This window comes from Conger conger, chromosome 11, assembly GCF_963514075.1.
Source record: "Conger conger chromosome 11, fConCon1.1, whole genome shotgun sequence".
Lineage (NCBI taxonomy): Eukaryota > Metazoa > Chordata > Actinopteri > Anguilliformes > Congridae > Conger > Conger conger.
The window spans coordinates 38,475,893-38,503,612 of NC_083770.1; the positions used below are offsets into that span (position 1 = coordinate 38,475,893).

At 47.5% G+C, this 27,720-nt stretch overlaps 1 protein-coding gene across 5 annotated transcripts; it reads left to right on the top strand.

Moving 5' to 3' along the window:
• golga3 (golgin A3) lies at positions 1–27,583 on the top strand. 5 transcript variants are annotated; one of them, XM_061260957.1, is made up of 24 exons: positions 1–275; positions 2,797–3,159; positions 5,758–6,018; positions 8,774–8,889; positions 9,843–10,594; positions 10,997–11,108; positions 11,579–11,885; positions 12,216–12,418; positions 12,589–12,726; positions 13,497–13,658; positions 14,017–14,385; positions 15,629–15,706; positions 15,976–16,239; positions 16,743–16,837; positions 17,320–17,536; positions 18,111–18,254; positions 18,869–19,066; positions 20,047–20,163; positions 21,074–21,213; positions 21,601–21,733; positions 22,159–22,281; positions 22,756–22,920; positions 23,896–24,059; positions 24,542–27,583. In XM_061260957.1, the coding sequence occupies exons 2-24, from the start codon at positions 3,024–3,026 to the stop codon at positions 24,723–24,725; spliced, it is 4,578 nt and encodes a 1,525-aa protein (XP_061116941.1). In that variant the 5' UTR covers positions 1–275; positions 2,797–3,023; the 3' UTR covers positions 24,726–27,583. The 5 variants fall into 5 exon arrangements, with proteins under 5 accessions (XP_061116941.1, XP_061116944.1, XP_061116943.1 ...); XM_061260960.1 differs by having other exon boundaries at positions 5,758–5,895; XM_061260959.1 differs by having other exon boundaries at positions 2,822–3,159.
• The last annotated feature ends 137 nt before the right edge of the window (positions 27,584–27,720 follow it).

A 27,720-nucleotide genomic window follows, 5' to 3' on the forward strand; every position in this document is an offset into this window, starting at 1 on the left:
TCAGTATAACAGCTCGGTCGATCTATTGTTGCGTTAACTAGCAACGTGAAAATATATTTTATTTGATTTATTTAGAAATAAACGACAGTTAATAAATTAGATCAGACATTGTACAATTTTAAGTAGGATTGACTGTGTATACATTTGGAAAAATCGATCGTTACGATAAGTTAATTGGGAGTTTCTTCAGTCCTGTTCCTTGTTTCTGGGCGGAACGATAAAGGGTCGGAATACAAATAGCCACGTAGGGGCTAGGTAAGGCTGTCGTTTGAAAGGTTGGTGATTTAAAAAAATACTTGCTTCAAATATTATCCACTGCCTTTTGATATGTGCACATTTATTTTTTATGCCTGTGATGTATTTGTTTGAAAAGGACAATTTAATTAAAGTCACCACAATATAGAGTTCGCTTTTGGTTATAGTTCGCGGCTAGCTGGATGGCTAACTGAGCTTTCTACCCAGCGACACGAAACACAAGTGTGCTGAGGAGGCTTTCCAGAGAGACAACTACTCGGGATGCGTTGTTTTTATAGATGGTCACTGTACGAGTAGCCGTCTGGCTATGGACGCGCTCCAGACTGGCATGCTAGCTATCTATCAAATAGTGACTATAGTTAGCTAGCCAAAATTCCCCTGTCTGAACGGAGAGCAGCTTTTCCTCTGACAGTTGAAGCGTTGCCAGCGGTGGATTTTAACGGGCGGGTTTTTTTAAACTAACTAGCTAGCTAGCTTTACTCAAGCGAGTGCTAAGTCCTTTTAAAGTTAGCCCACAATAATGGTTTATTTCGTGTCGAATGTGGTGGTTTGCCAGTCCGCGATCCGTATATTTACTGTGATGTTGCGTTAACCACAGTAACATACATTGGTTTCATTAAATCTAAATGTATTGCTAGAGTGCATTTTATAAACAGTTGTCAAAATATGCTTTCCAGAAACCCTGGCCTAAACCCTCACAAGTATAGGGCGGAAGTTCTAAGTGAAACCCTGGGTGGGATGCATTGCTAATTCGCTGTCTAGCTGTTTACTCGGAGGTTGGAATAGGCGTATTTCTCCCCCCCCCCCCCGCTAAATCTGTGCGATTAGTCAACAAGCTAAAAACCGATTAAAGCGGATCCCAGTTGGTATAATGAAGTTATTTGTTTCAGGAACGGCTAAAGGTGTAGCTACCATTGGCTGTGTTTCCCATAATTTACTCCCGCTATCAGGATGTGCGTATTATTTGTTGTCACATGAAGCCACGTAGTCTGTAATCGCGACAGTTTTCACCTTTGTCATTATACATTTTTAGACGGCAGATGTGTTTTGGAAATCTTCAGGGGGTAATGGCATTACATAGCAGTGATTTGTGGTCTGGCCAAATGGTCTTCACAGCTAGCCATTTGCAGTAGGGCGTTTTCGCGTTCTGGTCGACAGTCTAGAGCTCTTGTAAGCTTTTTAGCGATGGTTCTCAGTTGGATCGAGACCTTTTCGGGATTCATCCGTGACAACGAGAAAAAACATGTGGTTGCTATTGATCAAATTTTTGGGGGATTTTAATAAACCAAGCTCCTTGTCCGTGTCATTTGTTAAAATATCAAATATTTACTATGTCATTAATTAAACTCACCCCAGTGTCGGGGTGGCAGGGATACATATTTAAAATACAGACATTGTTTTGTTGATGTGATCGCGAGTCTACGGTGTGTACCATGCCGCATGTTAATTATTGCTGTCAAATTCCTCTTATGCTCTGCTTTGCACGAGGTTGTTTTAATCATTAATTAAATTAACCACTCATTTCGATGAAGTGTACTATAAAGCTAACTGTTGTAGTCATATGTACGCTCCCATATTGTATTTTGTCATATTTCCTTTAGAATTGAGTATTTTAGTTGAAACACTGCTTATTTGATCTACTTACTTACAAATTCCCTATGTTTTAAATCGAAATATCTGTTTTATTTATATACTTTTGCCAGTATACATATTTGCCATATTAGTTGTAATGTCAAGTCAGTCATCTATCCAGTCGCCTCTTACTTGGTTGAACGGTGTTTCTTCACTACAATACAGTACCATTTTTAAATGTATGTTTTTTCTGCCCAATTTAAATGGGAAATACGATGCCATATGCAGGAGTCCAACTTCTTCTTTTTTGAAATTGCAGTTTGAGGCTGAAGCTACCACTGCTGCCACTGTGAACCTGTGTTGCAGTTCAAATTATGCACTTTCCTGCACTGGGTCCTGTGGTATTATAGGGGAAGAACTGGCAACTGTGGGAGATTGGATATAATTAATTTGATTTCATTTTAGATGGGATTTTATACATTCACTATGTAAAGCATTGACTCGCTGTACTTTGAACCACAGGCCACACTTCATTAATCTCTTGGAAAACCTTAGGAAATTTTTTGTTGAGAAATTTATACCTGAAAGTTTCCTGGGGGGTATTTCACAAAGCAGGATTACTGAGTTAGGTGGATAATTGCACTGAGTAAAACGCGGAGCAGCTCTTTTTACTTCAGTCCATGTTCCACATTTGGATGGGTTCCGGGTTTTTACTCAGCACAGTTATCCAGGTAACTCTGTACTGCTGCTTTGTGATATACCCCGCTTGGTGTCAGTGTTCTGTAATAGTCATGTTTATGTACAAAGCAATGATAACGTAAGAATGTTTTTAAAATGGGTTACAGTTTGTTCTTGTTTGTCTGGCGCTGTTGCTCATTCAGTATGACTCAAGCGACTGCTCTTATGTTCTCTCAGTCGGGACCGGAGCATCTGCTGAATGACTGTACTGTCATGTTCTCTGTGTTTTAGGGAAGGCTGTGTTATGTCCTTGTAGTCGGTGTCAGCGGCGTCCATCTTGTCTTCCCGTGGGCGAGGCCAGGCTGTGTGAAGATGGTGTGAGGGCGTCGGCCGCACTTCCCCCCCACCGAGCCCACCCCCCCCCCCCCTGCTCAGGGGCGCTGGCGGAGTGCCGTCTGAAAGCAGCGCTTTGTGACTGACGCAGGAAGTGGCGCAGCAGCCGCCGGCGACGCCGCGCGATGGAGACCGAGGCTCAGGCGCGAGACGCGGCACCGCCGCAGACCAAAGAGAGCGCCGTCGCCGATCCCGCCGTCAACGGCTCCGCCTTGGAGGGGCCGGCGGAGAAGCCCGCGGCAGCCGGGGACACGCCGAACGGTACGCCTCTCCATTTCAGTCTGTCAGCGGTCTTGTCTTTTATCCCCACAGCCTTTTACATGTGAAACGCGTCAAATCCATGAATGGCACAACGTGCGTGTAGAGCAGACATAAGCTGAAACAAAACTCATAAAGGTGCAGAGGGGTATAGGAGAGGGGGTAAATCAGGAGGGAGGGCTAAGGTACTGTCTGAAAAGGTCCGTAAGCGAAAGTGCCATCTCTAATTACAGGTGTCAAAACGTGGCTTTTATGGCAGGGGAGAGAGGTAAAGCCGGTTGAGGAATGTTAACTATTTTCAGGGCTTAATGGATCACTTGATTTGTTTTTTGGAGTATCAAGTGAGTGTGTGAGTCTTTTCTTTTCCGGGGAGGTTAAACCGCCAAATATGCCACGCAGGTGTGCTCCGTTTCTCTCCTGCATTAATGTGAGAGATTTTCTTCATTCAGGGAACTGACCGATTTCTCATAAGGGTTTTCTAAAGGCAGCAGCAGCTGGGATTAAATCGTGACTGGCACACAAACGGTTGTTCTGCAGAGCCTCCTCCTGAACTGAGGCTCTTGGTTTGATTTGACAGAGTGCACAATGGGTAATTGTGTAAAAGCATCATGTCTCAGCTACCAGAGGAGGCTTTCTGCTCTGTCACAGAGGGTTTTCCATTGGAGCTGTCAGAAATGATGTCCTGCACTTTCATGTGCATCATCGCTTCCATTGTAACACTCCCAATTGACAGCAAATGACAGTGATGGAGCTGGGCGTGACTAAGATAAGATCAGATAAGAAACCATTATTGTCTCAAAGAGAAATTTGGCTTGGTCATTCAAGAGTTGTGGAGCTGTTAACAATACAATATATTGCTTACAATATAATAATATTAGCCATATTTCTTTCAGATGTTGAAATGGCCGCGTGTTGGCACTGGCTGAGACTGCTTTTGAGACACTCCCAGTGTCCGAGCTTATGGAAAAGGCTTTGAGGATCCCTCTGTACTTTGATCAGTGTGAGAGTATGTGTCTGCTGTCCTGCAGGTCTGGGTAAATGCCACACAGCAGCCAGGCCTCAGGACTCTACCGGGGTTCTCAGCTGTGTGTGGAATGTCTGAGTCTGGCTCTGGTGTTTGGCCACTCCCCTTCAGCCGATTGGCTGGCTGCCTCCCTCACTAATGATGTCATAATGAAATGTTAGCCTTTAGCCTAGTAGCTAAGGTACATGACTGGGACCTGGACGGTTGGTGGTTCAAGCCTCTGGGTAGCCGCGATATAGGAGAGGTTTTTAAATCTGGAGGGTTGTGATTCTTCCTGAGTAGTCATTAATTTTTGATTCTCAGAGCCTATGCGTAAATGTCTCTGGGGTGACTGTGGGCTTGGCTACTGAATGTTTTCTCCTGCTGTAATATTGCCATCGGAGTGCAAGAGCTCTGGGAGTGTGTGTGTTCGTTTGCCTATGGCTGGGCAATTTTGCATTTTTAAAAGGGCATTTCCTGATTCATTAGAAAGAATCAGTATAAATCACATATCTGAATGTAGAAGGGTTTTTTTCTATGTAAATGCGTTTCCTCTGAAAGGAGAGCTATTTCCACATCTGCTCCAGGTTAAAGCAGGTGCAGCAGCTTGACTGGGCTGTTTGACCTGTTTTGAAAAAAAAAAAAAAAACGCCCCCGGTGCTGTAACCTACACTGGGTTAGGTCCTGCCAAAATCTTACCTATATGTGCAGCTATAACCTCAATCCCACTTGAAGCACAACATTCTTGTAGGTTTTATGTTGTTGGTCAGGGCTGGTTTACCCTGTTCCTGGAGATCTGCCGTCCAGGTTTTCACTCCAACCCTGACTTGGCATGCCTTATTCAACTGATGAGAAACTCAACCAGATCCATTGCTGTTGAATGTGTGCTTTGTTAGGGTTGGAGTGAAAACCTACAGGATGGTAGATCTTCGGGGACAGGGTTGGATATCTCTGTGTAGGTACTTTATGCCTTAAGGTTATACATTTTCTAATTCTGCGTTATGTATTAATGGCTACCATCACTTAAGGATTTGGCTTCAGCTCTGTGTTGCCTGAACCTCTCTGTGTGCTCTTCTGTAAGCCACTCTAGGTAAGAGTAAGGGTATCTGTTCCCACTTTAATTTTCTGTTTAATGGACTGTTTGGTACGGCACATTTTGAATGTTTCCATTGATTTTGTTTCTTGGTGAGGACAATGAGGATGCCTGCAGCTGTGTGAAAAAGATATTGATTGGAGGGGAATGGAAAATTTACATTTGATTGACACACAGATGCGCATAAAATCCAAATTCTAAATAGTTTTCCAGGAAGTGGATGGAAAAGCATCGTTTAACTTTAGGTTCAGCTCGTCTTTAAAGGAAATGTGATGTAACGACATCCGCACGTAGTGGCTAAGGTGCTTTCCTGGGACCTGAAAGGTTGGTTGTTCACGCCCCAGTGCAGCCACAGTAAGATCCGCACAGCCGTTGGCCCCTAGAGCGAGTCCTTTAACCCCGCATTGCTCCAGTGGGGGATTGTCTCGCTTAGTGACATTATTATCATGTACATGACAGTGCGGATGGAAATGTGAACTCTGGTTTTTCCTCTGTCCCGCTGCAGGCCCTGTCAGAGCGGACGCGGTGCTGAACGGAGACGCGGTGGCGGTCGGCCCGGGCGGCGAGGCGAACGGGCCCCTTCCCCCGCCCCCCTCCCCAACCCCCCCCTCCCTCAGCCCCCCCGCCAAAGAGCCGGCTCCAGGTGCGGCCTGCCCCCCTCTTCCGCTAGGGCGGTCTCAGGGAGATAGCGCTGAGGGCTCTGTTCACAGGGGGGACGCACTGCAGTCTCTCAGGCAAAGCATACCTATGCAGGAGACTGAACTGTGTAAGCAAACTGTGCTGTGAGTTCTCCCTGCCCCCCCCCCCTCCCCCAAAACCTCCACCTCCCCCATCCTTTCCAACCCCCCGCCCCCCTGGGTTCTGCTTGGCTTCAGGCACTGATCACTGATATAACCCCCCCCCTCTCTCTCTTCAGATGCCTGCGCTTGCACTGAGTGTGTTTTACCTGCAGGACACTGTTCCTTAGTTTGTCATCCATCTTGTTTTGGTTGTGGGGTGCTTTATGGGGAATCGGCTCAGGTTAACATGTGTGTTGTGTTTTTATTCTGTGGTGTAACTCTATACATGGAGCTATGAGGGTACTTGTGGCTGTTCTCTGAGGGGGAAAAAAAGAAACCTATCGTGTTTGTGGCATTTAAAGTATACATGTATTCCACCACCTGTTTGATATTAAACAGTGTATATGGTCATTGCTGGTGCAGGAATGTGTTGGCAAACAGGAAGTGCAAGCCTGTGTTGACTTTAGAACATTCTCCTGGTTCACTGAAGCGGTTTGGCGTCTTGTTGCACTTGTTACATTGACTGAATTAAAGCAGGGCCGCCCAACCTTGTTCCATCTTGTAGGTTTCTTCTCAATCCTCACACTCACAAAGTGCATCTCGGATATTGGCTAGAGATCTTGTTGAGCTGCTAATTGGTACAGTCAGGTGTGCCGAATTAGGATTGAAAAGAAAACCAACTGGACGGTATGTTTGGAACAACTGAATTAAAGCTCCATGTAGGCTAATGGAAAGCAAATGTCTCATCTGTGCTATACAGCTACATGTATGTGATGCATTCAGCGCACCTATCGGAGTGGAAAAATAATTTCTGTATTTCTATGGAAGGCATTTAACTGGCACACCCATGTCCTGCACATGATGGCCCTCACAAGGCATGATGCATACATTTCGTGTGCACTTCTGTTTCCTCTCATGGCAACCCAAAGTTAAGGTTTCTTTGAATGTGTAATTAGTTACAGTAGTGTGCAGTGATGATTATATACTTAACAGAATGAAGATAAATCAGAAACCAAGTACTTCTTTCATGATTCATGTAGATGAAAATAAGTTAACAGAAAGCTCCTTCCCTCGTGCCATCGTGTTTAACACTGTGACAAGTGCTCAAAGTTTGTGTTACCTTAAATACTGGAACAACTGACCATCAGAAGTAATTTTGCAGAATAATGTTGCTTCAAACCAGTTTAAACAAATTGTTTAGCATCAACAGTCATGTTCAAACATGCATTCCTGCTAAGCAAAAGTCAAAATAGAATTTGACACATGATGTTTATTAGCCATGTAATTGTGGGAATTATTTTTTTTTCCTCATTGCCGACAATAGTATTGTTCAATACATTTTCACACAAAAATTCTAAACTTTCATTTTTAAAGAAATAATATATTAGAACCCCTTTTAGACAAACATGGTGGTGTATAATCATCACTGCACCCTACTGTATGTGGGTAACATTCTAAAAAACGGACTCACTTTGGTAAGGTAGTTTCAACCCAATTTAAATAGAAGACCATAGTGTATGAAAGGACGGTGATAAATCGACCATGTTTAACATGGGAAGAATATGAATGCATCACTCAAGTGTAAATTCTCCTAGTGCAGGATCGTGTTCCTCCCCACAATTCTCTTGGCAGGACGAAGGTCTGTTTCCTGGACACACGCCCCTTGAGTTACTTGTGCAGAAATGGCATTTGGTGACTACTGAAGCCATTTTGTGTCTTGGCTGTATTTGGTTCAATTTCCCATGGCGAAGTTACTTCAAAGTATTGTTTTCATGGCATGGGCAGATTTTACTAACCAAACCAAAAACTGGAATATCTTTTTGGAGCTATTGATATGCACTTTGCATGGCCTTTTTAATTTCTATGGTTGAATTTTAACCCAAAACCCTAATGTCTGGTGAAGTTTACAGGTTTCCACAAAGTCCTGTTTGTTCCGTCACTGGGACACGTGACATCACTATTAACCACTCTGGGGTGTCTGTCATACAAGCTGTTTTCTCCAACTTCCTGGGCCTCTGTATTGCTGGAGATCAAAAGGACCCTACACAATGAAAGTAAAAATCATACACACAAAAAGTGTTGCGATTGTATAGCACTTACTATAGCACCATAAAGTGCTTATTGGAAATATGGCGTTTTTGTATTCTGTAGAGCAGTGTTTCTCAACTCCAGTCCTTGGGACCCACTTGTTTTGTTGTAACCAGGAACTTGCACATCTGATTTAATGACTGAACCAATCAAACCACCATAAATGCCCTTGATTAGTTAAATGAGGTGTGTGAGTTCCTGGTACAATTTCTGGCGAAATGGGTCCTGGGGATTGGAGGTGAGAAACACTGCTGTAGATTAAGACTGATTTTTTCCACTCTGGCTAAGTGCCAGGCCTGGGTCAAATATGTAATTATTTTGAATTCAAATACTTATCTGTTCTCGGTTGATCTTGTCTGGTGCAATTGAGCCAACCAAGAGGACCAGAAGGCAGGATTTGCACGTTTTGAGAGCATTTCACAGCTTCTAATACACCAGACTTAGAAAAGCATAGAAAGATGTTTTAGACCAATACAATTACACATTTGACCCGGGTCTGATAAGCGCATGTGCCAGATGATGGTAATGTGATTGAATATAAATTGAGGCCGAAAGCCTGATTCTCCAGCTTGTATGACGGCTGCCCATACCCCCGGTTCTGTGGTGCGCGGTATGGGGTGCTCTGTCCCCGTGGTAACCCTGCTCTCCCCGCAGCCTCTCTGGAGCCCTCGATGGAGCTGGAGAACGAGGAGCAGATCCGCCGGGCCGCGCGGCGGCGTCTCGAGGAGCAGCTCAAGCAGTACCGCGTCCAGCGCCACCAGGAGAGGAGGGTGAGCCTGTCCCCCGACTGGCCCAGACATCTCTCACAAGCATCTCTCACAAGCATCTCTCGCTAGCATCTCTCACCATCATCTCTCACTAGCATCTCTTACCATCATCTCTCACCATCATCTCTCACCATCATCTCTCACCATCATCTCTCACCAGCATCTCTCACTAGCATCTCTCACCATCATCTCTCACCATCATCTCTCACCAGCATCTCTCACCATCATCTCTCACCATCATCTCTCGCCATCATCTCTCACCAACATCTCTCACCATCATCTCTCACCATCATCTCTCACCAGCATCTCTTACCATCATCTCTCACTAGCATCTCTCACCAGCATCTCTTACCATCATCTCTCACCAACATCTCTCACCATCATCTCTCACCATCATCTCTCACCAGCATCTCTTACCATCATCTCTCACCATCATCTCGCTAGCGTTTCACTAGCATCTCTCACCATCATCTCTCACTAGCATCTCTCACCATCATCTCGCTAGCGTTTCACTAGCATCTCTCGCTAGCGTTTCACTAGCATCTCTCGCCATCATCTCGCTAGCGTTTCGCTAGCATCTCTCGTTAGCATCTCTCACCATCATCTCGCTAGCGTTTCACTAGCATCTCTCGCTAGCGTTTCACTAGCATCTCTCGCTAGCGTTTCACTAGCATCTCTCGCTAGCGTTTCGCTAGCATCTCTCGCTAGCGTTTCGCTAGCATCTCTCGTTAGCATCTCTCACTAGCTTCTCGCCATAATCTCTCACTAGCTTCTCCGTAATGTCTCGCTAGCATCTGCGTCTCGCTAGCATTTCACTTCTTTCACTTTCATCTTGCTAGCATCTCCCCAGCATCTCTCTTGTCTCAATAGCATCTCTACATCATCAACAGAGGCCCTCACCTACAACAGCCTAAATGTTGTAAATTAATTAGTAATGGCGTTGTGGTTCCTTGCAGTCACATCACTCCACCCCTAAGAGCCGGCAGTTCAGCACACTGGACCCGGAGCTGATGCTGCACCCGGAGGCCCTGCCTCGGGCCAGCACCATGTCCATGACCAAGGAGTACTCCTTCCTCCGCACCAGTGTCCCGCGGGGGCCAAAACTGGGCAGCCTAGGCCTGCCCCCATCCGCCAGGGAGAAGAAGCCCTCCAAGTCCTCCCACTCCGGAAAGATCCACTCCCTGGCGGACTACAAGACCCCCGAGTCGGACAGCGGGGCGGGGAGCTCGCCGGCGGGGGCCATTGCCGTGACGGCCAGCTCCTCCTCCTCCTCCTCCCTGGGGGGATCGCTGCAGGTCAACGTGAGCGCGTCGTCGACCGTGTCGGAGGTCAGCGTGACCCCTGACCCCGTGGTGGAGCGCTCGGAGTCCTTCCTGCTCCTGGGGGACAGCGTGTCGGAGGTGGACGGCAGCGAATCGGGAGCCCGGCTCGACGGGAACGACAGCGACAGCTCCTCCTACAGCGGCGTCTCGGCCGCTAGGAGTTACGGGACGCTGGCCGCGGCGGTGGGGGTGGGTCAGAGGGCGCTCCCTTACACGGTGGACGGCCGAGAGATTGCCCCGGAGGCTGTGGGGCACTTCCCCTCCCTGCAGGAGGTGCTGCAGGCAGCCAAGGAGGAGCGGCACCTCCTGGAGCTGGAGCAGGAGCAGGAGCGGGAGGAGGAGGGGAACGGGGAGCCTCGCAGTCGGAGGGACAGCTTCTCCAGCAGGTACGTCCGCCTCCTCCCTCCTCCCAAATGTTATTCATTCATTTCTGTTCTTTCTGAGGGAAAACGTATGATGCTTGCATTTATTTTTAAGTCGCAATTAAGGAAACAGGCTGAAGTGGTTCAGTTATGTATTTGCCCCCAGATTCACGCCATTCTCTTCCTGGACCTGAATTTTAATGTTCGTATTGGGCTGAATTGTTGTTGTTGTTGTTGTTTTTTCTCCCCAGGATTGCCTTTTTTTTTTTTCTCTCTGTAAAGCATCTTCGTGACAGTGTCTCTGATGGGGGAGAAAAAAGATATGCAAATAAAATTGAATTGAGCTGGAAATTGGACCCTTGAGGTTTTAGCGCTAAAGAGTGCTACGCTAATAGTGCTAATGCTTCTCTCCCCTGCTTTCTCCAGTATCTCCATGGGAAGCTCCGTAATGGGGACCCATGATGACCTGCTGCAGGCCCTGAAGGAGAAGATGAGGCTGGAGGGACAGCTGGAGTCCCTATCGTCAGAGGCTAATCAGGTGGCTAACATTTAGCATGCTAGCTCAGGAGTGTCACTTACTCTAGAGCGGGGGTGTATAATTGGGTTTTGGGTGCATTTCCGCAAGAATGTGATACATTTACAGGCCGCGGTGTAGTATCCTGCTCAAGGAACTGGGTTCGTAACCTAAATTGTTGCAGGTTACAAACCCGGGTAGGACTGCCATTCCACCCTTGAGCAATCCTTAACCTCACCTATATATACTTTTAAGTACTCTTAAATCGCTCTGGGTAAGAGTGTAATGTATTCCATCGGCTGAGAGGTTCACACAGCTTGGTTCTGAGACCTAAACTGACTTCTGATTTGAAATGGAAGTGACAGTCACCTCCAGGACTTTACTTTGAGATCCCAGTCAAAGCCATCTGATGGATTTGATCCGTTTTAATTTGTGGGCTTTGTGGGCCGGTGATACTGACAATCCCCCTACCCGGTTCCCCCCGTCTCCCCCAGGCCCTGAAGGAGAAGACGGAGCTCCAGGCCCAGCTGGCCACGGTCAACGCCCAGCTGCAGGCCCAGTTGGAGCAGGCCCAGGCCAGCCACGAGCGGCAGTCCTCCCTGACCTCGGAGGTCACCACCCTGCGGCTGAACACCTCCCAGCTGGAGAGGGACATGCTGGAGCTCCAGGGCAGCCTGGAGAGCAGGAACGCCAGCCTGGCCTCCCTGGGCACAGACCTGCAGCTGGCTGAGGAGCAGTACCAGAGGCTGATGGGAAAGATGGAGGAGATGCAGCAGACTGTGGCGTCCAGGGACAAGTCAGGTGGGGGGGTCGAAACTCGCCTTTCACAAACATTATTTCCACAGGTGTGTCACTAGCAGACCTGGGTCAAGTACAGTATGTAATTTGTTTTGGATTCAAATACTTTTCTGCACTTTACTGAGCTTGTCTGTTGTACTTGGAACTTATGAAAAGCTCTCGAGAAGTGCAAACCCTGCCTTCTGGTCCTCTTGGCTGGCTTAAGATCAAGGCAAGATCAATCGCAGAAAAGTATTTGATAGGGGGCCATGGCCTCTTGTGCTCTCCAGTTCAGGAGATGCTACTGTAAGGGTAGATGATTGACAGGGGGTTGTGTCCTCTCTTCTTCTGCAGTCCAGGAGCTGCGTGAGCAGACGGGCAGTCTCCAGGCGCAGCTGCAGCAGGTCCAGGTGGAGCGGAGCACCCTCCAGGCCCGGCTCAAGACCTCGCAGGCCCAGATAGACTCCCTGCAGCAGGTCCGCCTCTGGTACCAGCAGCAGCTGGGTCTGGCCCAGGAGGCCCGGGTTCGACTGCAGGGAGAGATGGCCAACATGCAGGTGAGTGTCTGTATGTCTTTTTGTGTCTCTGTGTCTGTGTCCCTGTTGACGTGCTATTCCCCATTGACGTTTCCCCCCATTGACGTGCTGTTCCCCGTTAATGTTTCCCCCCGTTGACGTGCTATTCCCCGTTGACGTTTTCCCCCGTTGACGTGTTATTCTGACTCCAGGTGGGGAAGATGACTCAGATCGGAGTGATGGAGCACCTGAAGCTGGAGAACGTGAGCCTGAACCAGCAGCTCTCCGAGACGCAGCAGCGCTCCATGAAGGAGAAGGAGCGCATCGCCGTGCAGCTGCAGAGCATCGAGGTGTGTGTCCGTCTGTCCCACACACACACACACACACACACACACACACACACACACACACACACACCCCCCTTCCCAAATCAGCCCCCTCACACACACACACACACACACACACACCCCCCTTCCCATATCAGCCATCTCACACACACACACACCCCCCTTCCCACATCAGCCATCTCACACACACACACACACCCCCCTTCCCACATCAGCCATCTCACACACACACACACACACACACACACCCCCCTTCCCACATCAGCCATCTCACACACACACACACACACACACACCCCTTCCCACATCAGTCACCTCACACACTCACACACACTCACACACACTCACACACACACACACCCCCCTTCCCACATCAGCCGCCTCACACACACTCACACACACACTCACACACACACACCCCTTCCCAAGTCAGCCCCCTCACCCACACTCACACACACCCCCCTTCCCAAATCAGCCCCCTCACACACACACACACACACACACCCCTGCCAAATCTGCCCTCACATATATGCGCCACTTCCCAAATTTGCCCCACTGACACACCCCTGCCCAAATCTTGCGTCTTTTTGGCTTTACATTTACTTAAATATCCATAGAGACGCACACACGCACACCAACAGCTTAGAGGCAGAGAGTAGAAACTATGGACTTACACGCTGGATACAACGCTCCAAAAATAACATTTTAATCCAACCATTGATGATTTGTCCATACCGAGTCTTCAGTTGATGCCTGTTCTCTCCCTGTTCCAGGCTGACATGTTGGACCAGGAGACAGCCTTCCACCAGATCCAGGACGCCAAGTCCATGGTGGAGGATGACCTTCAGCGCAAACTGGAGGAGTTCGAGGAGGAGCGGGACCACCTGCAGAAACTCGCCGATTCGGCCTCCGCCCTGGAGAGGGAGCTGGAGCAGGTAGGAGGGGCTCTTTGGAGGGACTCTGTGGAGGGGCTAACTGTGGAGAGAATAACTGTTGAGAGGCTAACTGTTGAGAGGCTAACTATGTGAAGCACTGCTTTAGTTTGACCTTGGCCAACATGGGTTGAGTTGTTATTTAAAGCATGTGACCCATATTAACCAAAGTGTTGAGGACCACCAATATAAAGAGTTACAGCAGGGCTATTCAAATCCTGCCTTTGAATCTAAATCTGGCCCTGGTTTTCTTTCCTCTCTGGTAATCAACTGTTTTGAGCAACAGGCACCTGAAGTATCTCAGATGCCTGCATGTTTTCTGAGTGCCTTGGTGTGGTCCTAACCCCGCTCCCTCGCACAGGCGAAGCTGACGCTATCCCAGAAGGACGTGCAGCTGGAGTCGCTGCAGAAGGATCACCTTGAGCTGATGAGGCAGCTGACGGGCGCCCAGGAGAGCCTGCACACCAAAGAGCAGTCCCTGAACCAGCTGGAGGCCCGCTACCTGGAGCTGGAGGCCCAGCTCGACGAGCTCCAGACCGACACCACCGCCAAGGACGACGAGATCCAGTACCTCCGCAACGAGAAGATTGTCCTGGAGGTGGCGCTGCAGGCCGCCCGGGCTGAGAAGGAGGTGCTGGACGAGGGGGCGCAGCAGCTCGGGGAGGGCGTGCTGGTCGCCTCCGACGTGCTGGACGACCTCCGGCAGGAGGTGCAGGTGAAGGCCTCGCAGGTGAGTTCTGCCAGGAGCGATCCCGTGTGCCCGTCATACACCTGTCACTGTCCTCATACACTCCATACACACCTGTCACTGTCCTCACACTCCATATACACCTGTCACTGTCCTCCTACACTCCATATACACCTGTCACTGTCCTCCTACACTCCATATACACCTGTCACTGTCCTCCTACACTCCATATACACCTGTCACTGTCCTCCTACACTCCATATACACCTGTCACTGTCCTCACACTCCATATACACCTGTCACTGTCCTCCTACACTCCATATACACCTGTCACTGTCCTCACACTCCATATACACCTGTCACTGTCCTCACACTCCATATACACCTGTCACTGTCCTCCTACACTCCATATACACCTGTCACTGTCCTCCTACACTCCATATACACCTGTCACTGTCCTCACACTCCATATACACCTGTCACTGTCCTCACACTCCATATACACCTGTCACTGTCCTCCTACACTCCATATACCCCTGTCACTGTCCTCACACTCCATATACACCTGTCACTGTCCTCGTACACATTACATTTCATTACAGTTATTTAGCTGATGCTTTTACCCAAAATGTCTTACAGTTGGTTAGACTAAGCAGGGGGCAAGGCCCAACAGTTGCACAGATCTTATTGTGGCTACACTGGGGCTTTAACCACAAACCCTCCACGTCCCAATGATGCACCTGGGACACTAGGCTAGAGGCTTCCCTAGTACACCTGTCGCTGTCATACACCTGTCACTCCTTCTTGTCTGCTTTAGGATTCCAGACATCTTCTGCTCTTAATGATTTAATATGCCTCAGTAATTAATTTGATCTGATCTCTTTGATGAAATGCTGCAGAAAGCATATGTGTCCTTGATTGAAGTTTAAATTGATTGAAGTCTCTGGGGTGTCTCGGTGGCGCAGCCTGTAGAGCACTGACCGCATGCTCATTGCGAGCCGCGACGTCGGCGGTTCGAATCCGACCGTCCGACATTTGTCGCATGTCTTCCCCTCTCTCGCTCCCATTCTTCCTGTCTCTCTATACTATATACTGTCCAATAAAGCTGAAAAAGGCCTAAAAAATATCTTGGAAAAAAAAAAAAATTGATTGAAGTTTGTGAGGGATCCGGCATTGATGAAGACAGCATTTTAGGAAATGTAGCCAGAATAATTTGGAACACAAACTGCACTGCTGTCCACTCGTTTTATTAAATGCAATACATTGCACCTTGTTTTTGGTTCAGATTGAAACCATGCAGCAGGAAAACGGCACATTGAAGAAGCAAGCGCAGAAGTTGAAAGAGCAGTTTATGCAGCAGAAGGTACGTTCTATTCCTCAGACTCCTCACACTACAGTACAGTGACCTAAAGAATATAAAGCCATCCATATAATTTGCATTTGCAGATGACTGTGGACCCTATAACCCATACAATGAAATAGGAAACCAACTTTAGATTACCAACGAAAGCTAGTCTGTATTGCATCAGTGAAGATATTTTTTATTTAATTGTTGGACAATGTTTTTTTATTTTTCAAAAAAGCCCTGCCATTTTAAATGTGTCCTGGTTACACTCCACACATTCTCCGCAGGTGATGGTGGAGGCCTACCGGAGAGACGCCAGCTCCAAAGACCAGCTGATCAGCGAGCTGAAGGCCTCCAAGAAGCGGCTGGTGTCGGAGGTGAAGGGCCTGAAGCAGTCGCTCTTGGAGGCCCACGGGGGGAGGCAGGCAGCCGAGCTGGAGCAGGTCCGGCTCCAGAAGGAGGTCTCCAGGGTCCAGGACCAGATGAGCACCCTGGAGGCCCATCTGCAGGCGGTGCAGAAGGAGAGGGACCTCCTGGAGACCCAAATTCAGGTGCCCGATCCCAGCCTTGGGCAGAGACTAACTGTCCCTGTCTGCCGCGGATGTGAATGCACATTCAGTTTAGGAAGCCATCTTAATTTTCAGAGATCAAGCCTGTGTCAATAGCTTCCTCCTTATTTTTCCTGCTCAATATTGAATTATTTAGTGATTTTCAGTGTATACACAGGTGTGTTAGAAGTGGCGTTTCATGCCAATCAGAATACATAACAAAATAGGAGTATGCAGAACACATTGTTGGGTGTCTGACTCATTCTGATTTTGTTTTTGCTCCTTGTCTCAGAAGAAACACTATGCTCAAAGTCTGCAGTATCGTAAATGTTAAATGGTCGGCGTTTATATATAGTGCTGTACCACCGAGGCGTCTCATTCCTGCACACACTCTCACACCAACGGTGATTGGCTGCTATGCAAGGCACCAACTGTGACCAACTGTGTGTGATCAATCCTTGCCATTTGTTGTGATTTTAACGCTTTTAATGTTTATGACGTCACAGTCGGTGCAGTTTGACCAGAGCCAGCTCGCGGCTGTGACCGAGGAGAACGAGGGACTGAGGACACAGGTGGAGCAGATGCAGGAGGAGGCCAAGAAGTGAGTCACACTCTCAAACTACATTTCCCACAACATTCGGCATCATTTCCATTAATGAATCACATGCACAGAAACTACATTTCCCACTATTCAGCACCATCTCCATGAGTGAGTCACGCATTCAGAAACTACATTTCCCACTACACTCAGCACCATCTCCATAAGCGTTCCAGGTGAACATGGAAACTCTGACTTGAGAGATCAGAGTTACGAGCTCTGAGCTTTCCTGGTGGTACCTCGTTGCAGCTAACGTAGCAGCTGGCAAGAAGCTACTTCGTAACAACTGCTTGTTGGGAACATTAAAATGTATGTATAGTAAAAACGTAGGAGTTGACTGTTGTTCGCCTTTATTGTGTATTCTGACATTACAGCCATTTTGAATTACATCAGTTTCATACTTTCTTGGCCCCTGCTTAGTCTAATCAACTGTAAGTCACTGAAAGCATCAGCTAATGTCATGTCATGGCGCGTGTTCTCTCCAGGGCCATCTCGGAGCAGAAGGTGCGGATGAAGAGGCTGGGGACGGATTTGACCAGCGCGCAGAAGGAGATGAAGGCCAAGCACAAGGCCTATGAGAACGCGGTGGGGATCCTCAGCCGCCGGCTCCAGGAGGCGCTGGCCGATAAGGAGAGTGCCGAGGCGGAGCTCACCAAACTCAAGGCCCAGGCTTCAGAGGGTGGGAATAGCCAGGCCCTGCAGGTAGATGCCTACTGCTTAAGGGCACCGCACAAGTTACAGAACAAGACGGGTTGATCAAGATGAATCAAATGAATTGACATTTAGTAAATTAAGTGACATTTAAGTGGTTATTAGAAAATAGTTATTAAAAAAGATCCTCATAGAACACCTAGCTGCAAATCCTTCTGGGATTGTGTAAACTTCAGCTGTGTGAGGGAGGAGGGGGTGGGTTAGAACCATGCTGAAGTGTTCAGACAACATGCACATTTGTGGTCCTCAACGCTTCGGATAATATGGGTCACTTGTCTGTGTGTCATGGAGCAGCCTGTTGCCTAGTGGCTAAGGTACATGACTGGGACCCAGAAGCTTGGTGCTTCAAGCCCCAGATAAGATACCATGATAAGATCCATGCAGCTATTAGGCTCTTGAGTCAGGCCCTTAACCCCACATTGCTCCAGGGGGTGATTGTCCTCTGATTGACCTAAGTTACTTTCGATACAAGCGTAAATTGTAATGTAATGTCATGGGCCAAGATGGAACATCCATGGGCTGAAATGTAGCTTGTTTCCTGAGCTGATGGTGAAATGTTTTCCAGGAGAGGATAGACGCCCTACAGGCGGAGCTCCAGACTGTGTCTCAGAGCAAGGCCCTGCTGGAGAAGGAGCTGCAGGAGGTCATCTCCCTCACCAGCAACGAACTGGAGGAATACCAGGAGAAGGTCATGGAGCTGGAGGACGAGGTAGGCGGGCCGTGTGTGTGGGTGTGTGTGTGGGTGTGTGTGTGGGTGTGTGTGTGGGTGTGTGGGTGTGTGTGTGTGTGTGTGGGTGTGTGGGTGTGTGGGTGTGTGGGTGTGTGGGTGTGTGTGGGTGTGTGGGTGTGTGGGTGTGTGGGTGTGTGGGTGTGGGTGTGTGGGTGTGGGTGTGTGGGTGTGGGTGTGTGTGTGTGTGTGTGTGTGTGTGTGTGTGTGGGTGTGGGTGTGGGTGTGGGTGCGTGCGTGCGTGCGTGCGTGGGTGTGTGTGTGGGTGTGGGTGTGGGTGTGCACGTGAGCCAAGCTTCATGCTCTTAACTGAGTGATCTTGTTGTTGCTCAGCACTTAATTGATCAATTAAAGCAGTTAATTACACTGTTAACTCGCCTCACCTGGTTTCTTGGGTCTCAATTGGTTGCTGATATTAAAGTGAAAACAAAAACCAGCACACCCTGCAGCTCTCCAGGACCAGGGGTTAAGGTTGCTGTTCTAAATTGGCAGAGCCACATGTTGGCACCCAGTGCTATGGTTATGCCTGTCTTGCTCTGATGGCTGGATGTTGGGACTGTTTGGTCTGTAATCTCTAACATACTGTGTGCGCACAGCTTCAAGAGTCTCGGTGCTTCAAGAAGAGGATTCGCCGTCTGGAGGACGCCAACAAGAAGCTGGCACTGGAACTCGAGCACGAGAAAGGGAAATTAGCCGGGCTCGGGCAGTCCCACAATGCACTGCGAGAGCATTCCAACATCCTGGAAACCGCGCTGGCCAAAAGGGAAGCGGACCTGGTGCAGCTCAACCTCCAGGTGTGACCGCTGACCTCTGGGAAACATCCAGGGGAAACCTTACAAACATTTAACATTCTAAGAGCCTGATTTACAAAGACCGCGAGCACATCCAAAAGTAATAACACAACCAATGATTGGTGCAAAACAAATACCATGACCCAATGATTGGGAAAGTTATTGGTTTTGTGTGTGCTAAAATTCTTTGTAAATCAAGCCCTAGATGGGGGGGGCGGGGGGAGAAAAGAAAAAAAAAAAGCAGTTGCATTGGGTCTTTAACTATGAAATACTCTCAAAGTGCAAACACATTCTGGTGTTCTTGGTTGGCTCAGTTACCCCAGGGAAGATCAATCAAGCACAGAAAAGTATTTTAAAACAAAACAATGGCGTATTTCAGCCGGGCCTGGAGGGAATATCACAAACAAGGATTATTGAGTTGGTTGGAAAAATTCATGAAGTAAATAAAGTAGGAATTGTTTCCAATTTTTGCCTTTTTTCTCCAAATTTGGTAGCAAATTATACCCAATCTAATCCAATTAGTGCTAGCGGGGATACACCGCCTTACGACCCCGTCCCTCGGCAGCCCAGTAAGATCTTGCGATCATGAGAGTGACATTCCTTCTCCAAGCCGTCTCGTCTCGATTAGACCGTTACTCCGAGGCGCTCCGGGGCGCTGTATGTGCCGATCTCACTAACCCCGCCAAGTCGGGGGGAGCAGCGAGCCAATTATGCCGCTCCACAAGAGCCGGCCAAACTCGGCTTCTTGGCAGGACCGGGAATCGTGTGCAACTGCAACCGCAAGTCCGCTGCATCTTAGCCTGTTGCGCTACCACGGCTCCCGGAACAGCTGTTTTTACTTCAGTCCGTGTTCCAGTTTTGGACGGGTTCCGGGTTTTACTCAGGGGGCTTATCCAGCGGGCTCAGTTATCCTGCTTCCGGGTATCCCCCCCAGGTCTCCAGTAAGCCGGTGTTCTTGGTTGATGCTGGTGTGGTTGATGCAGGTCCAGGCTGTGCTGAAGCGTAAGGAGGAGGAGGACCATCAGATGAAGCAGCTGGTCCAGTCCCTGCAGGCCGCTCTGGAGAAGGAGAGGGTCAAAGTGAAGGACCTCAAAGAGCAGGTAAAACCAGCGCAGCCCTGCTCATCACGCCCCAACCAGGAGTGACTTAACCACTCTTCACAAAACTATTTTAACTATTTAGCTAAGTGCTACTCAACTCCAGGTCCTGGGGGCCGTAGTGTCCTGTTGCAGGTGCAGGTATTGGCTCCAGCCACGTACACCACCTGATTTCACTATTGACCTCACTTCCTGAAACAAGCAGGTAAAATAATTCGTGAAATCAGGTGGTGTAGTGCATGGCTGGAGCAAATACCTGCAGACACTGCTGCCCTCAGGACCTGGACGAATTTAGCTCCTAGAAATTCGGAGCATTTATTTGATATTTTGCATGTATTGACTTCCTTGGACATTATCAGAGCACACATTCATTTCGACAGATTTTCCAAGTAGTTGTTTTCAGTGGTTGATGTCAGTGGCAAAACTGAATGCATGTGTGCCGCTCACAGCTGGCATGCGTTTTGTGTTGGCAGTGTGCTCGTCTGTTCTGACCTTCAGTTAGATTTGTAAAAGAGAACATGTGCTGCTTCATTTCTTATGTGTAAGGACAAGGAAAGCCGTGTCCTGTGAGGTTTTGTAGAATTGGAAATGCGTTACACTGACCTTTATTGACCTTGTGGTTTTGAGCTCTTGTGGTTTGCTTGGTGTGGCGGCAGCCTGTTCTTGCATAGCAGGACCATGTTGTACCTGTAAGAAGTCAGGGTTTGTGGTGGTGGGGAGGAAGCGTGTTAATAGTCCTGAAGATGAAACTGGCCTTTTGGATTGAAGAACCAAGATGCAACATATCCTTTTGTTTTTTATTTTATCATGTGAGTGTCTGTGTCTGTGTCTGTGTCTGGGCCTAGCGTAGTCGTGTTAGGGTTAGGGAGCTGGGGTCTCTGGCAGAGCACTCAGTGCAGTGCGCCCCCTACAGGTGGCTGCAGCCAAGGCGGAGGCAGCACACAACCGCCGGCACTACAGGGCAGCCATGTTGGAGCTGAGCGAGATCAAGAAGGACCTGCAGTCCAAGGAAGAGCTGGTCCGAGCCCTGCACTCCGAGGCCCAGAAACTGCAGTAAGTCAACTCTGTTTATAACACAGCTCAACACAGTCTACAACCCTCCAATCAGCTCCCTACGCCGTCTCCTTCAACACAGTCTACAACCTCCCACCCTCCCATCTTTCCATTCAGCATTGCACATTTAAAATTAATTATTGAAATTCAATAATCATTTGGCCACTTCATGTTAAAAATCTTGTCTTTAATGAATCCCTGAGGTGAGGGTAATGGTTCTCTCTCTCTCTGTCCTTTTATCTCACCCTCTCTCTCCCTCTCTCTCTACCTCTCTCCCTCTCTCTCCCTCCCTCTCTCTCCCTCCCCCCCTCTCTCTCTCCCCCCTCCCCCTCCCTCCCTCCCTCCCTCCCTCTCTCTCTCTCTCTCCCTCTCTCCCTCTCCCCTCAGGGCCCAGGATGAGAGGCACTCGCAGGAGGTGTCTCAGTTCCAGGAGGAGCTGGCAGAGGCGCACTCCCAGCTGCACCTCCTACAGAAGCAGCTGGAGGAGCAGCTCGCCAAGCAACCGCTGACCAATCAAGAGGTGCGCTGATCGCCGGGGGGCGGAGCTCATTTTGTGTGGAGCATGACTAGCTTCTGAGGGTAGTGGGCGGGGCTGGGTGTGCTTGGGGGAGGGGCTGGGTTAGACAGGGCAGGTGCTGCTCTGGATGAGTCTTGGATCTATCCGCATGTGGGGGCGGGTCCAGCTAACTGTGTTACTGGCTGTGGGCCTCTGGGTTCTTCCAGGGAGTCTTGGTTAGATATGGGGCCATGTGGGATGGGGGCAGGGCGAGTTGGAATAGGGGCAGGACTAATGTGGGTTAGAGGTTGGGTCAGGTGGGAAGGTTCTAATGTGGGATGTGGGCATGGCTAAGGTGGTTTGAGGGCGGGTCCATGTGGGATGGGGGTGGGGCTAGGACCAAGTGGGGGCGGTGCCTGGCGGGGATTGACAGGTCGTACCTGCCGCAGGTGGAGGATCTGAAGTGGGAGGTGGAGCAGAAGGAGCGGGAGATCGAGGCTCAGAAGCAGCAGCTGGAGATGGCTGAGCAGTGCAGCCTCAAGGAGCTGGAGAGTCTACAGACAGCCCTACAGGTGCCTAACACTAACACACATAACCCCCTACAGTCTGCAGACAACCCCGACACTGACACACAACCCCCTACAGTCTACAGACAGCCCCAACACTGACACTCATCACCCCCTACAGTCTACAGACTGCCCTACAGGTGTCTGACACTGACATACAACACCCCTAATCTCCTCATTTAACTCTCATTTTTAAATATATACCCCCCCCCAACCTCCTCACTGTTAATTTAGCTTTAGTTTCTTCTACATTCCCTAAAAACAACTCTTCAAAGGGTTAACACAGCTAGATACGTACTGAAGCAATTCAGCTTAAGTGCCAAAGTATCAAGGCTGTATTGATTTGCATAGATGTTTACCCAACTCAACGTGTCGCCGTCTGAAAGCCGTTTTATTGGTAGGACAGTGCTGGGACTGTGCTTAGTTGGGCGTGTGTGAGCTTGCCTTGTTTTGACGACGGTGTTCCGGGCACGTCTCCAGGGAATCAAGGCAGAACTGGAGGTTGTTCAGGAGGAGCTCAGCGGAACCAGGAAGGACAAGTTCATCCTGCAGGCCAAGGTGGCTGAGCTGCGCAACAGCATGAAGACCCTGCTGCAGCAGAACCAGCAGCTCAAACAGGACCTCAAACAGGGCCGCCTGAGGAAGGTGAGGTGGCTAGTTCACTGCCTGTCCCACTGACTCCATTACAACACCCTCCTTATCAGAACTTTTATTTTCACTGGATAAAACTCCAGTATGGTAAGACGAGAGAAAAAAATGTCATAATATGCAAGACCCAGCAATGCGCACATGTAACACCCCACACCCTTACATACAAAGAGAGTACTATAGCTGTTACTTGGCAGGATTTCATAATAATAGCTTCATTTAAATGCAAGAAATGGCTAAAAAATAGTACCATAGAGGTTCAAGGCACTTTCTTTTTGCTATGAGAGATTCTTGGTACCACAGAGGATAAGGCACATTTTTGCAGTGAAAGCGTCTAGGTACCATGGAGGTCAAGGCACATTTTTATAGTGTGAGAAAACTGTATATATTCAATGACTTATTAAGATGTTTACACCAGCAAGACCCCCTCCATTCCGCTACTTCAGGACACCTGGCACCTCCCCCTCGCCGCGCCTGCACAAGTCCTGACCACTTTCAAATGCAGACTGAAGACTCTTCAGGCTATACCTTTCCCTCCCTACCTCACCACCATGATTAGCCTTGTATATGCCATAGATTATAATGGCACTTATATATAGTTATATGTAGATATTGGTGTATTGTATTAGATATTGTATTGTTGTATTCTAGCTGCCAACCGTGGTATGCTAGTTCGTAAGTTGATGTATTTGTCAAGGGTTCCAATTGTGTCTGTTTGGTCACACTAGGAACTGTACTGTCCTCTAGGGTCCTCATCGCAGTTGTCCCTGGGTTTGATCTGCACTTCGTCTACCATAGAAACTAGCTAGGGATATAGATGTCAATATGTATGATCTTTTTGCGGTGAGAGAGACTAGGTACCATAGAGACTCGAGGCACATTTTTCCCAATGAGAGACTCTTAGGTACCATAGAGGTCAAGGAACATTTTTTGGGGAGTGCCGTGGTGTTAACGTGACTCTCTGAACCACAGCGTATGGAGCTGAAGGGAGACTCCAACGCCTCCAGACCGGTCACGCCGGTCAAGATCCCTGACTGCCCGGTTCCTGCCTCCTTATTGGACGAGCTGCTCAAGCCTTCCGCGTCCGTCAACAAGGAGCCGCTCAACAACCTGCACACCTGTCTGCAGCATCTGAAGTAAGCCCCACCCCTAAAATAACGGCCTTCTGAGGTTACATTACATTATATTATTTAGCTGACACTTTTATCAAATTGACTTACAGTTGATTAGACTAAGCAGGGGCCAATACCCCCCTGGAGCAATGTGGGGATAAGGGCCTTTCTCAAGGACCTTATCGTGCCAGGACTTGAACCGCCAGCCTTCCTGTAGGCTAAGGAACTAGGAACTAGGTTCTAGGAAAGCCTTGAATTCTGCTTGTGTTTATTGGTTCGTGTTGGCTGCAGAACCACAAAGCTGTTGTACATCCCCAGGAATTTCACTTCACCTGTAGCTTAGGTCGTCATAACTGTTCAGAACTGGCTTTAATATAACATTTTCAAGTTATTAGTGTTATTATTCATGTTAACCTGCTCTGTTGGTCATAAATTTAAAAAAGAAACATGACGATTTAAAGATGAGTGCCGTTTGTTGTGACGCTAAAATGTTGCCCCTCTGACAGGCAGGAAATGGACTGCCTTCAGAAGCAGATGGAGGAACACACGGTCACTGTGCACGAGTCCATGACATCATGGACCAATGCAGAGGAGGAGCTTATTAGACTGGGTGTCCATGACAACGGCTCGGATCCTCCAATCACCGCTGAAATGAACAGTGACGCTAAGGAGGAGGCGGAGCTATCGTAACGAGTCGGGTGGCCTGTGACGGACTGTCTAGGAGGGTGGGGTCTCGTCCACCATGGCACTTTTTGTTTTGTTTTTATTATTTTAAACTTTCTTTAATCCCTCTTGTTTGTTACGTGCTGCTACAGAACACACTGAGCATCGTCCCGTCTTTGCAGACTGTGCTCAAGTGAGGCAGACACTTTTTACCATAGCTTTATACTGTTACCGTATTTCTATCTGTGTTACTTTTATTTAATTATAATTTATAATCGAGCATCGATGGGCATCAACTGTCAAATTGGCAAATTGCGTTGAAAAGTGGCAGCAGGCTTTGGGTGTATTCTTGTCTTGCATTGAATAGTCGCAGAAGAAAAAAAAAAAAACAAAAGGCCCCACGAACACGACTTCATTCAGTTTCAGAATCATATTTTTCCCATTTCGGTATCTTCCGGTCAGATTTTAGTTATCGGTTTATTTTAAACTAGTTTCCGTTTTCATTTTCTTTCTCCTTCAAGATGTCATGGTGGTTCGAAACAGTCGTTGCTGTGTGGGGTAGCTGTTGCTAGGAGACACTAGCTTTTGCACACGTACGCCGGGCTACCCGTCTGCAGGCCCCTCCCAACTGTTCTTCCATTCGCCTGTGCCTGGAAATGGGCGGTGCTTGTCTGGGGAAATGGGTGGAGCCGCTCTGACCCACCCGGCCAGCTGGGTGTGGACTGTGGCTCCAATAACCCTGAGTCCGGAAGGTCATGGCTCCTAACCCGGAAGGTCATGACCCCTGACCTTTTACAGGGCCCAGCCTCGTCCGCCTTTTCAGGGTAATGGTGTCGAAGGTTCTGTTGCGCTTCGTTATTTGGACTACAGCTCCGTTCTAAGTAACGTCTAAAATAGTATTGCCCATTGCGCTGCGCTACACTCTTCAGGTAGCGCCTCGAGGTGTTTGTTCTTCTGGTTTCTGTCGTAAATTAGGGTTTGTGGTTTGACCTGGACAGTAATAGTGAAAATTATGGCAGTGCCATAAAACCATAGTTGAGAGAAATCTCCCAATTTGCTGTTTTGGGAAGTTCGGCGTTTTGAACGAACCTGTGTATTACAATTTGAAAGAATGTTTGCAAGGTGTGTATAAAATAGAATTTTATGAGATGAGTGGGCAGGTTGACGACCCACTGTAAGAGTGTCTAAGTGTTAAGTTCTATGTGGGAAAGACCTGCTGATGTTGCACGGTAAATGTCAGAGAGAAAAGAGCGAGAGAGTCGATTATCGCTTAATGTTACTGCTTCTGTGAGTATGGCTTACTCGCATCCATTATGTCCTGGCTTCTTTTTCTTCTGTTTTATTGTTGCTATGCTTCTGTATTTAATGTAACGGTCTCCTGTCAAAGATGCTGTTAATTATCGCGCTGTTCATTCTCTGTCTCATACAGCCTTAATTATAATTTAGGATAGGGTGTTCTCAACCTACTTGGCAAAATTGAAATATCTAAATATAGAGAGTAATATACAGTGTATCTTCTCTGTTAATGTAGTCTATTTTCTGTTATTTATAACTATAATGGTTAACTATGGTTAACACTGTGATTGGAATGACATTGGAGGGAGAAAATTACTTGCCAGAGAAATATGACCTAATTTGAAAGCATATTATGGAATGGAAAATAATTCAATATTAAATGAGGAAATGCTGAACTGAAAGTAAAATCCTGTATGTTTGTGGGTGGGGAAAACTGACATTAATGCTTAAAACATTTAAAATGTGTGGACTATTCATTGCTGAGGTTATACCCTTGAAGGTTCATTCTTGGTAAACATTGGTTCTTACCTTGCGCTTTCTGTAAAGGGACAAAACTGACATGTAATCTGTAATGCTTGCAACTGAATGAAGGAAACTTTCATAGTTGGTCGCTGGTGTTACCTTGGAGTATAGCATTTCTGCAACCTGCAGAAATGTCATTAAACAACTCTAAATTAACACACACTGCTATGTTTAAGATCCACATTACCTTTTGTTGTAACCTGTATGATTTATAAAATCTTTCACCTGGCTGCTTAACAGCAGCTTTGCATAAGGAGTTGTGTGTATTGTTGCTTCTGGTCTTCAGTTTTAGTTACTGTTAATACTACTCACCTGTAAATTCCATTAATTCATTGCTTTTTGGTAATGTTCATTTTGATATGTACAAATCATAGTTGGATATTTATGATTAACGCCCTTTCTTAAAAAATGAATTGATTTTTGATTTTACTTTAGTACTGACGCTAATTCTGATCAGTAACATTTTTCTGAACTGCATTTAAAAAGTAATGCCATAGTTAACCTTTGGTCCTTTTATACAAATAATGCTTGTGTTAAGGCCAGTTTTAAACTATTGTCTGAAACGAAATTACACTTCATATTTAGTTCCAGAAGTCTTGTTTCAGATACTTTTCATTTTTATACAAAGAGTCGATTTAGACACAGGCTTGGATTCATGCAATGGTGTTCTTCAGTCTGTCAAAGTATACTGAATATGTACTTGATACTTTGTCATTAAGTACAGCTGAATACTGAAAATAAACCAAAACGAAACTGCGTAATGGGTAGTGTTCTAGTCCGTCCTGGTACAGTTGTCAGTTGGAGTAATCATTAAAAGGCAGGATATGACTGTACTATGGTTCTGGTGTTAATTGTAGTTACATGGGTATAGCGCACATAGTTCATTAAGCGTTTCTTTAATCATAACGGGTGATTTAAAAACTAACCTTACATGTATGATTTTGATTACATACACGGGTTTGGCTGACTGAGAAGTACATGTACCTGTTAACGGCATAATAGCATGTTGATAAATGGCAAACTAATTTCTTGAAGTTATGTGCAATAAACTATTTTTTGGTAAATAAGCCTTTCATGTATTTTTTTTTATTGTAACTTTTTATTTTTATTTAGAAAAATGTGTTATATCAACTTGGTATGTATGTGATGGATCAGAAGTGACGGAAGGGCACAAAATTATTTCCCTTGCTAATGCCGGTAGGTC

Bases quoted from the DNA above. Each gene is read 5' to 3' on its own strand.
- golga3 (XM_061260957.1), top strand. From the start codon at position 3,024: ATGGAGACCGAGGCTCAGGCGCGAGACGCGGCACCGCCGCAGACCAAA. The intron at 21,734-22,158 runs GTGCGCTGATCG...TACCTGCCGCAG, and splicing joins AACCGCTGACCAATCAAGAG to GTGGAGGATCTGAAGTGGGA. The intron at 24,060-24,541 runs GTAAGCCCCACC...CCCCTCTGACAG, and splicing joins ACCTGTCTGCAGCATCTGAA to GCAGGAAATGGACTGCCTTC.